This window comes from Crinia signifera, chromosome 1 (assembly GCF_055691185.1).
Source record: "Crinia signifera chromosome 1, ASM5569118v1, whole genome shotgun sequence".
NCBI classification, from domain to species: Eukaryota; Metazoa; Chordata; class Amphibia; order Anura; family Myobatrachidae; genus Crinia; species Crinia signifera.
In genome coordinates, this window is record NC_139217.1 from 163,108,313 (window position 1) to 163,125,683 (window position 17,371).

Sequence of the window (17,371 nt, forward strand, 5' to 3'; positions counted from 1 at the left end):
ATAAAGCACAGCACTTCATAGATAGACAGCACAGCTCCCTCCCCCCAAACATAGGCATCTCCGCACAGCCCCACCCCCCATTGATAATCAGCACAGCACTGGCAGCCCCCCTCCCCCATAGTCAGCACTGCACAGCCAGATGCTCCCCTCCCCCAATATTTAGCACAACATTGCAGCCAGCTTACCCCCCCCCCCAAAAGTCAGCACAGCATTGCAGCCAGCTCACCCCCCCCAGTCAGCACCGCATTGCAGCCACCTCACCCCCCCAGTCAGCACTGCATTGCTGGCAGGCAGCTCACCTCCCCCTCCCCTTAAGAAACCTGCCTTAATCTCCGTATTTCCTTTTCAGAGGGCCGCATCTGCTGGCGGCGGCGGCTGTCTTCAATGAGAAGGAGGCAGGCAGGGACGGGTGCGCAGCATCAGAGGTCTGGAGCCGGTTGTCACACGGCGGCGGCTGTCTTCTCTGAAAGGGCGCGGGCGGGACGTGTGCGCAGCTTCAGGAAATCCACAATGTGCATGTCCCGTCCACCCCAGCCACTGCACGTCCTCCTCCGCCGCGTCCCCCATGTAAAGGGATGAGCGTGGAAGGTTTTGGCTTTTTTAAACGGCACTTACAGGGTTGTTGTTGTTTTTTAAACGGCATTTACAGGCGGGCCAGTCAAAACAACTCAGCGGGCCACTTGTGGCCCGCGGGCCATGGGTTGAAGACCCCTGCTGTATAGTGTTAAGCAGTTTTACATTGCTTGTAGCAACATTTCCTAGTGCTGCTGGCTGCATTCGTGTTAAAACAGTCATTTGAAAGCATGAAAATATAATAAGTAGGATGGGTATAGGCATATATGTTGTAAAAAAAGGGCAAAATGCAACTGGATGTAATAATGTAGCTGAATATGCTATACTCATAGGTGGAAGGATGAGTTAGTGTATTGGGAGGGTGGATATGGCAGCCAAAGCTCCAATCAAGTACATTGCGGAGGTAGAGTAGGGAGTATTGCCAATCTACATCAGAAAGCTGGATTTTTTTTTCATATGTACAGCAATAAATAATGAATGTGTAATTTTGATAAGCTTTATATGTATAAACAGAATTCACTAATTTAATTGCAAATCTTATGAAAAGTTCACACATACACAAGTGTGGTACACAGTGAAAATACTCTGTATAACAGACCTAAAATTGCTTCTGTTTGATAGCTGCCAGTGCTGCCCCATTTATGTCATGGCCAGTCCTGATGCCACCGGGCAGCCAAAGCAATACCATTCTTACCACCACCTCCCATACCACTATTCACCTACTACCAGTCCCCTAACCACCACTGGTTGCCAAATTAAATAATAACCAGCCGCTCCCAGCAAGAGGCACCACTAGACACATGCCTAGGGGGGTATTAACCACGGATATGCTGTCGCTTATTAATAATGTAATGCGTAGATCACTAACCTGATAAGGGCCTTTTCACCAAAGTAATCCCCCTTCTCCAATGTTTTAATAAACTGGGGTTCATCATAACCTTCTGTAGTTTGTGTAATTTTCACCTAAAACAAATATACATTTGTTAAAAAAGTAAATATAGAGCAAATGCACAGTTTTTAAGATATATAGGGCCTGATTCTGAGGTGGGAGTAAAACAAAAAAGTAAGTACAGTAACTTTACACATGGACAAACCATGTTGCCCTGAACGGGGTGCATTTATTTTATTTAGCATGGAAGGTAAATACTGGCTTCTTTTGCATGTAGCCCAGCGAGGGCCTCGTTAAGGAAATAGGGAAATTCATTGAAGAAGGATGATAAATTGTCTCAAAGGCAGCTGACAGGTAAAGGAGAATAAAAATATTAAAGTGACCCTTAGATTTAGCGGTGAAGATACAGTTTCAGTGGAGTGAAGCAGTGTAAGGACAGTGTCAGTGGAGTGAAGTGGTGTAAGGACAGTGTCAGTGGAGTGAAGCAGTGTAAGGACAGTGTCAGTGGATTGAAGCTGTGTAAAGACAGTGTCAGTGGAGTGAAGTGGTGTAAGGACAGTGTCAGTGGAGTGAAGCAGTGTAAGGACAGTGTCATTGGAGTGAAGTGGTGTAAGGACAGTGTCAGTGGAGTGAAGTGGTGTAAGGACAGTGTCAGTGGAGTGAAGTGGTGTAAGAACAGAGTCAGTGGTGTAAGAACAGTGTCAGTGGAGTGAAGTGGTGTAAGGACAGTGTCAGTGGAGTGAAGCAGTGTAAGGACAGTGTCAGTGGATTGAAGCTGTGTAAAGACAGTATCAGTGGAGTGAAGAGGTATAAGGACAGTGTCAGTGGAGTGAAGTGGTGTAAGAACAGAGTCAGTGGAGTAAGGACAGTGTCAGTGGAGTGAAGTGGTGTAAGAACAGTGTCAGTGGAGTGAAGTGGTGTAAGGACAGTGTCAGTGGAGTGAAGCAGTGTAAGGACGTGTCAGTGGATTGAAGCTGTGTAAAGACAGTATCAGTGGAGTGAAGAGGTGTAAGGACAGTGTCAGTGGAGTGAAGTGGTGTAAGGACAGTGTCAGTGGAGAGAAGCAATGTAAGAACAGAGTCAGTGGAGTGAAGTGGTGTAAGGACAGTGTCAGTGGAGTGAAGCAGTGTAAGGACCGTGTCAGTGGAGTGAAGTGGTGTAAGGACAGTGTCAGTGGAGTGAAGAGTTGTAAGGACAGTGTCAGTGGAGTGAAGTGGTGTAAGGACAGTGTCAGTGGAGTGAAGTGGTGTAAGAACAGAGTCAGTGGAGTGAAGTGGTGTAAGAACAGAGTCAGTGGAATGAAGTGGTGTAAGAACAGTGTCAGTGGAGTGAAGCAGTGTAAGGACAGTGTCAGTGGATTGAAGCGGTGTAAAGACAGTATCAGTGGAGTGAAGCGGTGTAAGGACAGTGTCAGTGGAGTGAAGTGGTGTAAGGACAGAGTCAGTGGAGTGAAGCGGTGTAAGGACAGCAGTGTCAGTGGAGTGAAGGGAGTGAAAAGCATGATCAAAGCAGGTAAAGAAGATTGCGGGAGAAAAGGAAAGTAGACAGACATGGGAAAATTAACTATTCCAATAGTTTAGAGGCAAAGGGGAGCAGCGTAATGGAAAGCTGGTGAGAAAAGGACACAAGGTACAAAAGAAGGATTTTATGAGAAAATAGTGCATTTAAAGGATGAGGAGACAGTGCTTGCTGAAAGAGGTTACAGAGATGAGGCGGCAGTCCTTTAAGAGAAAGGGTGGTGAGGAGTTGTGATTGAATGGGTTCAAGGGAACAAGTGGAGAAGAGGATAGAGCATACTTTATCACTAATGGTAAGAACGAAGGAGGAAAAGGTGAGCTGGACTGTATTGGAAGGAGAAGGATTTTAAGAGTGTTTGTAAAGAAAAGTAAGACTAGTGAGTTCAATGAGGAAGGAAGGGCAAGTCAAAGGAGGGAATTGAATGTGTAGCTAAGAGGTGGTATAAGCTGTTAGCATTAATTCGAGTTGAAGGAAGTTAGCAAGTAGAAGTGATTTTCTCCATGCCTTTCCACGATGCAGGAACACATTTTGGAAGTAGCAGATCAGCCTAGAGTGCTAGAGCTGGTGGAGGACTGTTAGAAATTGAGATTATACACCAGAGGAACAGAGTCAAGGGTGGAATATGGGAGAAAAATGTAGTTAGTAATCAGAAAGTGGGAAGTTTTTTATGGCCACTGGAGTGAGCAAGGTAGAAGGAACAATGAATAAGGTTTAGAGAGGAAGAAAGAAGTAGAAGCAATAGAATTATTAGGAATATATAGGGTTATTGAAGTTGTCCAGAAGGAAGGTGGGGAGCTTAGATAAAAAATGGAGTCAGGCACCCTTTAAAGCTGCATTACTACCCAGGAAAAAAATACTCTTTGCAATCATCTTTCCCAGGACTCATCCCTGAATGCCCAAGCTGAAAACCAGGAAAAGGAGGGTCCATGTAGGGGGTTCCAATTACAAAATGCAATAAAAAAAATGAATGCTTGTGATTTGTCCTTACACTCATACACCCACATGGTCATCTTATTTATTTTCCAGCCTTGTAATAAACACAAGTAGCACCTGCTGCAACAGCCCTTGGTCCCTGGTTAAGGTAAGGGTAAGGTAAGAATCTTTGAAAAAGATTCCTACATGGCAATGAAGCTTTAAGTGATAATATGTCCTTTAATCTATGGAAGGGTCAAGTAACCACAGAATAGTCGCCACACACGACTTGGCAGACCGCACAAACATGGCAGCATTGTGGAGGCACAAAATGATGCAAGGTGTCTGAAGTAATAGACAGTTCAACTGATTTTTCAGACTCCTTGGATCACTGACTGAGGGATTAGAAAGGTCATCAGCCTGACAGTCAGCAACAAGGAGTCACAACCCACTTTGGGGTCAGGACTCATATTTTGAGAATGCCCATCTATGGCATTGCCTTAATCTATATGTTACTCTTATTACAAATGCAAAATGTGTTTATTTTATAATTACTAATAACCCTTTCATCTTTTATTGTCAAAATGTAATTATTTATATTGGTGCTTCATCAAGTACTTGAATGTTTAAATAGTTACTCACAAGAAACATGCTAATTTAAGAAAGTTGCTCATTATATTAAGAAATAATACTCCAATAATTTTGAAGACAGCTGTGTATAGCCTACTTACATTTTCATTGATGACTTGTGAACACGTGCTATAATAGACTTGGAATGTTGTACTGGGGATAGAAGTGGATCTGTGCACTGAGGTTGCCGCATACAATCTTGTCTCATTTTTAATAGATATTAAATAAGGAACCAGTGATGCTAGGAAAAGAGCAAGCCGCTCCAGAACAGCTACAATTACATCATTATGTTTAATATAAAAATGCAATATGAGTGGAGCATAACGTTCCTATTTTGGGTTCAGCCAAATAGTGATTCCTTTACAAAAATGGTGAATAATAACTACAATCTAGCTAAGCCAGGCATGGCATGTAACAGTGGATGTACTGAATTTGGAAATCCCTCACTTGATGCTCCTGTTTACTCCACAGAGCCACATATTACATTTTTTTATTTTAATTTGATGTTAAAAATATAAAAAATATTTTTATATTTCTGCTACTGCAAGACTGGTTTTCCCGGATTTAAGAATGTCTTCTGGAATCTGCCAATGCCAACTGGCAGATTCCACAGGCTCATGCAGTGGCAGCTTCATTGTATCATTCAAGATACAATGCATTATCTATGCCCCACCTCCCACTTTACTAAGCCGTGACTTACAACTTTGAATCAGGGCTGTGGAGTCGGAGTTGGAGGAAATTTCGAGTACCTGGAGTCGGGGTCGGCAAACAATGCACTGACTCCGACTCCAAAAATTATAATTAATGACTTCTCTACTGTAAGAATAAAGACCAATGCATGCAGTGCCTCACGTAACCGCAAAACGAACACATTAAGTGACCGTGAAAAAGCATGCTTTTCATGTGCTTCACTATATGGCACACAACGCACAATTCGTAGCACCAATACTTATAAATGTATTCTCCCTTGTAGTTTACAACTTATTTCCAATAAGGTTTTCAATACCTCGTTGGTAGAAATCACCTGGTGTAGACTCGAAAATTTAATTCAACCAAGCTCTCCCACCATACGCACAACATCTTTTTACGCGGATGAAGATCTTGTTTCATGCGTGGGGTCGTTTGTTTACCTTGGCTAAGCCATTCCTTATGCTGGTTCATATTGATGTACAGGCACCATTTTTCATCACCAGTAACGATTCGGTAAAGAAATCGTTCCTTGTGTCCATAAATTGAATGGTGACGAGCAAGCAAACCAGCGGAGATTGTGGCTCGTTGATTTTTGTTGTCGTCACAAAGCATGCGGAACTCATGCTCCACACTTCTGAAACTTTCCTATTATTTTTGTTCCCAAAACAACCAAATAATGTGGTTTTTATCTTTGAACTGGTAAAGTTCCTGATGTTTATGCCTACTGCTACTATCCAGCCATTTAAGTAATTAATAAAAAAATTAATAAAACTTTGTTTTCATTGTGTTTGTCCTTTGCTTAAACTGTTCAATACAGTAGACTGTTGGCTTCCCAGCCTCTAGTTTCTGTAGTAATAATATGTATGTTGCCTTTCTTTCCTTCAAGGAATGTATCAAATACATTTGCATATTAATACAGAGGAGTCGGAGTCGAGGAGTCGGCGTCAGAAGTACGAGGAGTCGGAACATTTATCTACCGACTCCACAGCCCTGCTTTGAATAGTGGGGGTTGGGCTGTGGTGATGCAATTATAATACCATGACCCCCATACTGCAAAACTGGACCCTCCTGGGTACCTTTGCTAAGAAGTTAGCAAGTGTGGTGCAGAATAATGCAGTTCTCCATTAGTAAATGCACATCTGTCCTTTGGCGGTATTCAATACCTTCACCGTCCTATCACCGTATTTAGTGTAAGGGCCAAATCCTTACCGTGAGAGGACGGTGAGAATCCCCTTAAGCGGCAAGGTTCACTGCAAATGCAGCGAGTCCACAGCATTTTCTCTTTCAATGGTCCTGGTGACACAGCTTCACATTGGGATGTAGGAGGGTCCGCAGGAGCCAGGCACCTATCCTAAAGCTTTTGGAGGGTAGGCTCCTCCCCTACTGCATCCCAGACTCCTCAGTTCGTGTTAGGTGCCCACTGGAGTGGGTGCTATTCTAAAGGGCTGCCGGAGCAGCCGAAGGAGTAGAGTTAGTTAGGGTTTTTATTATTTTATTAACTTTTACACTAGCTAGGTAGGCACAGTGTGAGGATTCTCATTAGTGAATCCTCACACTGCTAGCGCAGCAGGAGCTGACAGAAGCGCGTCCTGTCAGCTCACTGTGCACAAGGGAGACGCTGTCTGGCCTCCCTGTGCAGCGCTTACAGCTTCTTTTAAGAAGCTGCCTGGGCTCCGGAGCGCTCTGAAACCGGCTTCACGCTAGGTGGGGATCATGGGGGACAGGCGCTCCGTGATGGCGGTGGCCATTTTATGCGGAGCTTACACACTGAGCTCCTGATATGAGAGGACAGCAGTGTTGTTACAGGCATGTTCCGAGTGGTCCCCAGCTGAGGGGGAGATACTGGAACTAGGAGATCCTACAATGGAAGCGGCTGTCTGGGGGTAGTTGGCGCCAAAAGTCACAGACCCCGCAGCAGCAGGGACTTGGTCCCTTCCCTCACTCTGTTTTGGCGCCATTCAGAATGCTTGCAGCGGAGCTGAGCTGGCTTACAGATCCTGACAGAGTGATTGGATTTCCTGAACATCGCTTTCCCCATTCTGAAGACTACAGAAAGCTAAGTGAACTGAGTATATTGGTTCTGTATATAATGTCTGTACATTTAATGCTGTGACTGTGTTAATTGAGAACATCATGTCTGAGCAACAGTCTGTGGTTTTGGGGGAGGGAGCCTTAAATGCATTGAGCGCTTGCAGTGGTTGTACACTGAGATTTGTCCCTGAGCAGATAAGGGGGGCTTATGTATTTATTGCGCTGCTGTGAAACCCATGGGGAGTGAACCCCAGAGGGTAGTGCATCGGAGCTTGCGTGGGCTAAGTCCCTGGGCAGGTCTGAAAATGCTTTGGTGCATTACTGGACAGGCAGAGTGATGGCTGGTAACTTCCCTAGACCAGTGCCATTCTCTCAGCAGTCCCCTAGCTCTTTGCCTCGGACCCAGACAGATCCTGACTTATTATAGGTCATGCAGGATACTGCTATGGGAATCAGCAGGTTTAAATTACTTGTTGGACAAGTTTTATGGTTATTCTGTGGGGACCCCTAAAAGGTCTTATTCAGTGCCATTATTAGCTGCTGATGAGGAAGGAGAGTACACAGACATACCAATCAGGGTGATGTTTCTGAAGAGTCCTCAGGGGTAGAGGATTTTATTACTGCTGTTAAACAGGCATTAAATTTGTCTGTGAAGGATAAACTCCTGCAAAGGTTGTTTTTTATGAGACAGCGTAAAGAAACTGATATTTCCCTGCAAAGTGGCCTGGAAAACCTGATAAAAGGCTTCAGATACCTAAAAGATTTCTAAGCCTGTACCCCATGCCTGAGGCGCATGCTGACCTCTGGAAAAAAGTCCCAGTGGTAGATGCTTCTGTGGCACGTGTATCAAAGCCACAGGTGGAGCCACTGTGCTACCAGTACAAGGGGTAGCAGCGTTTAAGGACCCCGTAGACAAATAGCTGGAGGGTAACCTCAAGGCAATATTTGAAGGGGTGGGATACACCCTACGCCCTCTGATTGCTTCAGCCTGGGTATCTAAGGCCATGATCGTGTGGGCCAGAAATTTGTGCACTATTTTACACGCTGACCCTTGTGTGTTATTGCTTGCAGAGAAGCGTCAAAGCGGCTGCAGAGCATGTATTGGAGTCTGAGAGGAAGCTCTCAAAATGGCTGCCAGAGTGTCCACAGTGTCTGTAAATGCCAGGAGAGTGCTCTGGCTTAAGGCTTGGGAGGCACATAATGTGTCTAAGAAAGCCTTAGAGGCATTAGCTTTTAAAGGAAAGCTGTTATTTGCTTCTGAACTGGAAGAGATTATTAAGCAGGCCACAGGTGGCAAAAGTACTTTCCTGCCAGTCCCTGCAGCCAAGCAGACATCAAGGTTTTCTGCTTTCAGGCCGGCCTTGCGGCCCTCCCTTAGAGGAGGTGCGTCTTTTCGAGGGCAGCCCTTCAGGGGAAAGGTCCAAAAGTCTAAATTTGATTCCTTTCATAAGAAACCAAACACAAAAGGAGAGGACAAACCCTCTGCATGACTGCCAAGGGTTTTGCCCGGCGGTGGTCAAGATGGGGGGACATCTGACACTGTTCGAAGACGCATGGGCATTGTTAGACCGGGATTCTTGGTTGTTAGAAATTATAACCCAGGGTTACAGAATTTCCTTCAAAGGTCTTCTTCCAAGAAGATTCATTCCCACGCCAATACCAAAGGGGGCTCGGCTCCGTACAGCTCCCTTGGGAGCGGCTCATTCTCTTTTAGAGAAGGGTGTGGTGATCCCGGTCCCTAGAGCGGAGGGGAAAAAAGGCTTTTATTCCACTCTGTTTCTGGTGTCCAAACCAGACGGGTCTTTCAGACCGATTCTCAATTTAAAGTCGTTAATTATCCATTTGTGGGTAGACCATTTCAAAATGGAGTCTCTACGGTCAGTGCTGTTAAGCCTGGACCAGGGAGAATTTTTGGCGTTCATGGATGTCCAGGACGCGTACCTTCATGTTCCTGTTCACAGGACATCAGGCTCTATTGAGGTTTGAGATAGGAGACCATGCACTTGCAATTCCAGGCGTTGCCCTTCGGCCTGGCCACAGCGCCAAGGGTATTCACCAAGATAATGTCTGTAATGGCGGCTGTGCTTCGACTGAGGGGAATCACGGTGATCCCATATTTGGACGACCTGCTGTTCAGAGCGGAGTCAGCAGACATGTTGAAGAGTCACTTGGCAGAAGCCATCGGGTTTTTTGCAGGCTCACGGCTGGCTTTTAAACTTACAAAAGTCTCAGTTAGTGCCGTCACAGAGACTCCAATTCTTGGGGGTCATTCTGGTTACCCATCTACATCGGGTATTTTTACCGGAGGCAAAGGCCAGGGATCTGGTTGCCTTAGTCCAGGAGATTCTCAGCTCTCGGAGCACATCAGTATGGAGGTGCCTCGAGCTGCTGGGGAAGATGGTGGCGTCTTTCGAGACGCGGCAGTTTGCCAGGTTCCACTCTCGGGTGTTCCAGTGGAACATTTTGACGGCTTGGTCAGGAAACACACAGACCATAAAATCCGAACAGATAGTGCTGTCTTCGGAAACTCGACCCTCCCTGAAATGGTGGACAGACGTGGACTCCCTTCAGTGGGGTCGGTCACTGCAGTCCTGGAGCTGGCTGGTAGTCTCTACCGACGCCAGTCTCAGGGGCTGGGGGGGGCAGTAGTCTTGGACCTGCGTCTGCAGGGCTTGTGGACTCCAGAGGAATCTGCCTTACCGATCAACATCTTGGAACTGAGAGCTGTGTGGAAAGTGATTTCTCTAGCGGGAGACAGGTTACAGAGGCCCCCTTTAAGGATTCAGACCGACAACGCCACAGCTGTGGCGTATCTGAATCACCAGGGAGGCACACGCAGCAAACTCGCCATGTGGGAGGTGTCCAGAATCCTCTTGTGGGCGGAACAGTATGTTCCAGCCTTATCAGCTATATTCATACCAGGAGTGGAGTATATAGAGGCAGACTTCCTGAGCAGGGAGGAGCTGAAGGATGGGGAATAGAGCCTAAATCCTCAGATATTTCATCAAATTACCTTGAAGTGGGGAACCCCGGATGTGGACCTGATGGCATCCAGATTCAACCATCAGGTGCCCAGGTTTTATGCCAGGACGAGGGACCCACTGGCAGAAGCAGTGGATGCCATGACTATCCCCTGGGAGGGGAATCTTCTTTATGTTTTTCCGCTAGTCCCAATGCTGGCGAGAGTGTTGAAAAGGATACAGGCCCAGGCAATTCCAGTGATTTTAGTGGCCCTAGATTGGCCAAGGAGATCCTGGTACTCGAGGCTTCAGAGATTGTCTGTGGACTCGTGGCGTCTACCTCTGAGGTCAGACCTTCTAAAACAGGGACCATCCAACCATCTGGATTCAGCTCGATTAATTTTGACGGCCTGGGTGTTGAAACCGCCATTTTGAGGAATAAAGGATTCTCAGAGGCAGTGATTAACACAATAATTAAAGCCATAAAGTCAGTGTCTTCTGCAAATTACTATAGGGTCTGGAAGACCTATATTCGATGGTGTGAAAGACAGAAGTCATACACATCACGCTTTAAATTGGCAAAATTGTTGGAGGTTTTGCAGGTTGGCTTTTCCTCCGGGTTAAGCCTTCAGTCACTCAAAGTACAGATCTCAGCCTTTTCAATTTACTTCCAAAGAAGGATTGCATTGTTAACGGAAGTACAGAACTTCCTGCAGGGGGTATCTCGATTGAAACCTCCCTACAAGCAACCAGTATCACCATGGGATTTATCTCTGGTTCTGGAGTGCCTTCAAAAGGCACCTTTTGAACATTACGGTCGGCTGACCTTAGATTCCTTACATGGAAACTGGTATTTTTGTTGGCAGTGGCGTCTGCAAAAAGAGTATCGGAGTTGGGAGCCTTGTCCTGCAAGGCTCCCTTCCTTATATTTCATGATGATAGGGCGGTCCTTCGGACAGTACCCCAATTTTTACCAAAAGTAGTCTCTGCTTTTCATCTAAATCAGGAGTTAGTTCTGCCTGTTTCAACCCCCAGAGGGTTCAAGGAAAGGGACAAATTGAGGAATTTGGATGTTGTGCGCGCCTTGCGCATTTATGTGGACAGAGTTAAAAGTGTCAGAAAGACTGATACTTTGCTTGTTTTGTATGATGTACATAATAATGGTTGGCCTGCTTCTAAGCAGACCGTTGCTAGGTGGTTGCGCTCTATTATAGCGTTTGCATATACTAAAGTTGGTAGGCCTGTGCCAGCCAAAATTAATGCGCATACCACCAGATCAGTCACCACCTCTTGGGCGGTTCGACATGGGGCAACAGCTGAGCAGGTTTGCAGGGCTGCCACTTGGTCTTCTGTTCATACTTTTGCCAAATCCGATAGGTTCCATGAGTTCGCGTTGGTGGACGCATTATTGGGGCGAGCAGTGATGAGAACTGCAGACCTGAGCGTACCCACCCAAAAGGACCGGCTCTGGAACGTCCCATTGTGAAGCTGTGTCACCAGGACCATTGAAAGAGAAAAAGGGATTTTTGTAAGAACTTACCGTTCGAATCCCTTTCTCTGATATGGTCCTGGTGACACAGCGATCCCTCCCTTACACTCAGTAAGTATGCCAGTGTTCATGATGTTTCATGTTATAATTGGTTGAAAAAGTTAAATTTAAAAATGTGCATATAATATGTGCAGGCGTTGTACTGAGTTAATGTATTCCAGTGGCTTTGAAAGATTGAACTGAGGAGTCTGGGATGCAGTAGGGGAGGAGCCTACCCTCCAAAAGCTTTAGGATAGGTGCCTGGCTCCTGCGGACCCTCCTACATCCCAATGTGAAGCTGTGTCACCAGGACCATATCAGAGAAAGGGATTCGAACGGTAAGTTCTTACAAAAATCCCTTTTTGTGTCGAGCCCCACCGTTTTAATGGCCACACTCGAATGGCCTCAGGGAACAGGCAAGGTGGAAACAGCGAGTGAAGGGGAGGGAGTTGAATACACTGATGGCGAGCTATCGGAACTTCTCACTGACGATAGCTCGCCATCAGGGCATTGAATATACCCACTTGTCTATACTAGTATCTGTCTTCTGGTAAAGTGCACCTAATAAATTAAATTAAGCCTTGGAAAAAATAAAGTTCCAGTGTGGCATTCTATTTGAACTAACATGCTATACATGAAATCTTGTCAAGTTGCATTCATTTGTCTTGTACATTCAGTAACGATTTTCGGTGACTCTCCCACTCAATCATGACTTTACTCCACCTACAGTGAGAGACAGAAGGTTTGTCCTCCGCTCATATAGAGTAGGATATCAGCAGTCCATGCAGCCTAGCATTGGCTAAACTGGCTAAAATGATAGCCACACTCATTGCATACTCATTATGCCTGCCCATGCGGTGTGACATGGGAACCCACAGTTAGAAATCCTGAGTTTTCCCCTGCACGCATAGGATTTAAGTATTCACTATTACAGCTGAATTTTCAATTATGAGTGATCAGAAAAAATATAGTAGTGCTGAACCGTGTCCAATGTAAATTACTTCACAAAGCATAATATTATTATACCTGAGTACTTGCATTACAGTGAATGCTAGAATTCAATTTTCACATGTGTTTTGACAAATTTTGTTACAATCAGCTTTTTGCTGTATTTTGCCAAAGAATATAAAATACGGGAAGCTCGTTACACAAATGCAAGCTAAGAAAACATTATCACCCTGAAAATTAACAGCCATGGGTGGCTTTATTATTAAACCAAATTTCACACTATAAACGCTCACATTTCCTTTAACCTAAATTCATATAAAATGTATATAATTCACATTATGAAAGTTATGTTATTTTAATGATTTAATTTATTGCTATATAATGTAATCATGGAGGTGACGATTAAAAAGGTCACACCAAAACATTTTGGGGCTGATGCAGAGTATATATGTCTGTCTGTCTGTCTATCATATCCGGCACTAGCTTGTATTGCAAATACACTTGCCTTGGTGCCCTCCTGGGCCACCATCATTCTCTTTGTATATTAAAAATACACTATTTGTGCATAATGAAAACCCAAATTATTCACAGGTATTTTAAGGTGCCTGTGACTGTAATTAATGCATTACATGCATATGTTTCCTAATATACTGTACGTTAATAACATTAATTACTACATGGAGACCACACTGTATAAATGGAAAGTATACAACACTTCTTTCTTATTTGCATCAGTGCTCTATTAGGATTAATTCTTTGATTTTATTCATTAAGGCAGACATGTCCAAAGTCCGGCCCGCGGGCCAATTGTGTCACTTTAAGTGGCCTCCAGCCGAAAGCAGGCGGAGCATTAGATGCGGGACACACAGCGCGGGACTGTAGAGGTGGGGCCTTTGGCGAGCGCGCATTACCATGTGTGTGTTCAGCAGTGAGCGGGTGTCGGCAGCCACGGTTCGGCTACTTCTTGTAAGTGTGTGTCCAACTCCCGCCCGGGCTCCACTCCATCCTCGGTCGCAATCTCTCCCCCTGCTGCGATCACACTGACAACAGTATGCCGGGAGGGAGGAGGGCACTCTCCTTGTGGTGCCTGCTTGGCCTCTCCATCCTCTGGCTTACACAAGGGGCCATACAGATAAGGAGGGACAGGCAGGTGAAAATACACTGAATGGGGGCAGAGTGGGGGACATACAGAAAAGGGGGGAGCAGGCAGGGGAATATACACTGAATGGGGGCAGAGTGGGCGACATAAAGAGGAGGGAGCAGGCTGGGGGAAATAGATTGAATGGGGGCAGAGTGGGGGACATACAGAGAAGGGGGGAGCAGGCAGGGGAATATACACTGAATGGGGGCAGAGTGGGGGACATACAGAGAAGGGGGAGCAGGCTGGGGGAAATAGATTGAATGGGGCAGAGTGGGGGACATGCAGAGGAGCGGGGAGCAGGCTGGGGGAAATACACTGAATGGGTGCAGAGTGTGGGACATGCAGAGAAGGGGGAGCAGGCTGGGGGAAATACACTGAATGGGGGCAGAGTGGGGGACATGCAGAGAAGGGGGAGCAGGCTGGGGGAAATACACTGAATGGGGGCAGAGTGGGGGGCATGCAGAGAAGGGAGAGCAGGCTGGGGGAAATACAGTGAATGGGGGCAGAGTGGGGGACATACAGTCAAGGAGGGTCAGGCAGGGGAAAATACACTGAGGGCAGAGTAGGGGGCAGGCTGGGTGAAATAGATTGCATGGAAGCAGAGTGAGGGATATGATTCATGGTTTCGGCTGAATGGTCGGCCCCCACACATTTTCACCTGACCAAATTGGCCCTTTTTGCCAAAAGTTTGGACATCCCTGCTAAGCCATGCGCACTGCCCAGCAATGTGAGAATTATCCCTAGTTCCATCAACATGGAGCTGATTTGCTTTAGGCCTGCTGAAAGGAGTCCCCTGCCGAGTGAGGTAGGACAGGTTAGTACTATAGCAAGGGTACTACATGCTGCCAGTTTCCCTGCTATAGTGCCTCCAGCTATGGCTGACATATTTGAGTGCAGATATCTGCAATTTGGGGGTGAATCAAGTCTATTGGCCCCTGTTTATATTGCATTGCTAAAACTTCTCTTTCTTTTTGGGAGGTGTGGTGGTTTTTTATTATTTATTCATCTATTTATATTTTTTTAGCAGCCAATATAAGGTCTTTACTGATGATCATAATGATCAACTTTGGTATTGCGCCACAGGGGATGCAGCCGGAACATATACACATTTTAGGAGACGTATCTGAACCTTTTTTGGTCCTAAAATAGGTTCACGAATGTCTTACTGTACTCGGGTTACGTGGGTCCATTCATTCTCTCCCTGTTTCAATATCTACACATACATGTCAGACTGAAACATTGCCGATCTTAGTGCACTTGGGCATTATAGAAAAGCACACTTTGTTCTTCTAATTTGTATTTGCATATAGCTCTACATGAATTATACACATTTATTTGCTCTGAAACCCTAATAAGCCCTTATATACCTAGTGGCCTCTGGTGCGCCTACCACTTGAATTCCCCCCATAGAGGTGAGGAGCAGCATTAGCCTTTTATTAAATAGAATTATCCCGGGATCTCAGTGCACATGACAGACATCTGTAGGTTAGGAGATCATGCCTGCTCTGATCACACTACTTTGTACCACAGACACCTGCAGGTTCTGGGGAAATAATCTACAATGCTGTGTTATAAAGCAATCTTCTGAATGAGTCCTTATTATGACTTTCAATAACTATGAAAGTATGAGATGGTTTTCTTACATTGAATTTTGTCCTAATTTAGACCTAATCGGATGGGGCCACATCTGGCCCAAGTTCCGATACTGGGAGTCTGCACATGCGCGAATATGCGCACACGCAGACTCCCTGTGCGAATGCATTTCCTGAGGGGGAGATGGCCGCCAGGCCCTATTCAGTGCTGTCTTCCCCGACAGCATTGAACAGGGGAGCACGGCAGAATGAGCCCGACTTCACAAGCAGTCGGGCTCATTCTGCCGAGAACGGCTGGGAAGGGACGTGCTGCCAGCTGCAGCTCGCCTCTTCCTGGCCGTAACTCGCGGCCACGCCCCCTTCTCATGCCACTGCAGGTGGGACATTGAATCCCGCCTGCATGTTCTTGGTCGAGCAGACTGAGAACAGGACAGGGTCATGGCTGTCGAGCAAGCTCACTGAATACCCCCCCAGGGAGTATCACAGTCGCCGAGGCGTTCTAATGGGGAGAGGCCGGCAGCAGGGGCATGGTCATCTTTTTATGGTCGTTCCCATGAGAATGCTGGGCATTCCCCTGGGAATGTAGGTGGGTCGATGCCTGCCCCCTTTTTGTCCATCTCCGGGTGGAAATAAAACTAATTTTAGTCTGACTTTATTTGTGGATGTGGAAAAATCATTAGATGGTCGGCGACCATTAAATGATTTTTCACTTGTGTGGCCGCATGCGGGGATGTGTAAGCATAGACGTCCACTGGCATGCAAATGCAGGGATTGCGTGTTGGGACGGGCGGCATTTACCTGTTTGCTAGGCTATTTGTGCAAGAAGAAAAGAAGACATTTTTGGGGGCTCTTATTTTTAGTTATTTTAGTGTTCTGGGATATGGTTTGGTAACGTGCTCTCAAAATAAAGTAAAATATAACTTGTAATAATATCCGCTTAAGAAACAAGTAAAAAAAGAAAAAGTAAAACAATACGTTTTTATTTAATTTTTCTTTCTCACCTTCCCTTTTGTAATGATAAAGAAAGTGCTCCCCTCCTCTCCTTCACGGATAATGTAATCTCCTTTTTCATACCATTCCTGTTAAAAAATAATTATTATTATTATTAAATATAAACTATAATGTGCTGTCCATTTGCACTTCAGTGCCACCTTACTCAATGGATTTATGACATGTATCATATTCAATTTTTTATATAATGATCACATCAGTTATCTACGGGAACTCATCATTTGAAAGAGAGGCTTCCAGGCTTCCCCTTTCAAATGAATGGGAATTTACTGGTGATCTCATTCTGGGCTGGAAGTACTAAGCTTGAAAAGTGAAAAAATGAAGAGTGATAAACCACCAGCCAATCAGCTCCTAACTGTCATGTCACTGGTGTGTTTGAAAAATGACTGTTAGGAGCTGATTGGTTGGTTACTTAGCACCCTCCGTTTTATCACTTTTCAAGGCTTAGTACATCGCGCCCACTATCACCAAAGAATAACTTTTCATTGGTCATATTTTTTAAAAGAGGATGTTCCCTCTTTCAAAACAGGTACCCCTGAGTGCCAGAAATGGAGAGAGAGAGAGAACACTTTTATTGCACTATTCTTATATTCTCACACTTTAAGATTTTGGTAGTGTATTGCCTGGTTAACATGATGCTTTCTCGTAATATTACCTGCAACATGATAACGTCAATGAATCGCACTTATCTGTAGCAATGAATGGTTTAAAGGACTGCTTTGCTCCTTTTATGGCATTTGTACAGATACAATGTATTCATGGGACGCAACAATGTGATGTTGGATAATAATGTGCAGCAAGCTGCTCATATTGACAATATATGCAGTGCCCCAACATTGCTTATTTTACTGTGTGCCCCTGTGGAAAATGAGCAATAGTGCAGCCACTACAGTATGTGCCACCACTGGTAAAAATCCCCACTACATTGTGACAGCACTGCTCCCTAAA

At 45.4% G+C, this 17,371-nt stretch overlaps 1 protein-coding gene across 2 annotated transcripts in view; it reads right to left on the minus strand.

The window, feature by feature from the left end:
- Positions 1-17,371, minus strand: part of PRKG2 (protein kinase cGMP-dependent 2) — a 71,694-nt gene that overhangs the window by 32,168 nt on the left and 22,155 nt on the right. For both annotated transcript variants that reach the window (XM_083175694.1, XM_083175684.1), the window contains exons 6-7: positions 16,414-16,491; positions 1,442-1,536 (exon numbers count right to left, since the gene is read on the minus strand). In XM_083175694.1, coding sequence (XP_083031820.1) covers positions 1,442-1,536; positions 16,414-16,491 — 173 coding nt within the window. The remainder of the gene's footprint in view (positions 1-1,441; positions 1,537-16,413; positions 16,492-17,371) is intronic.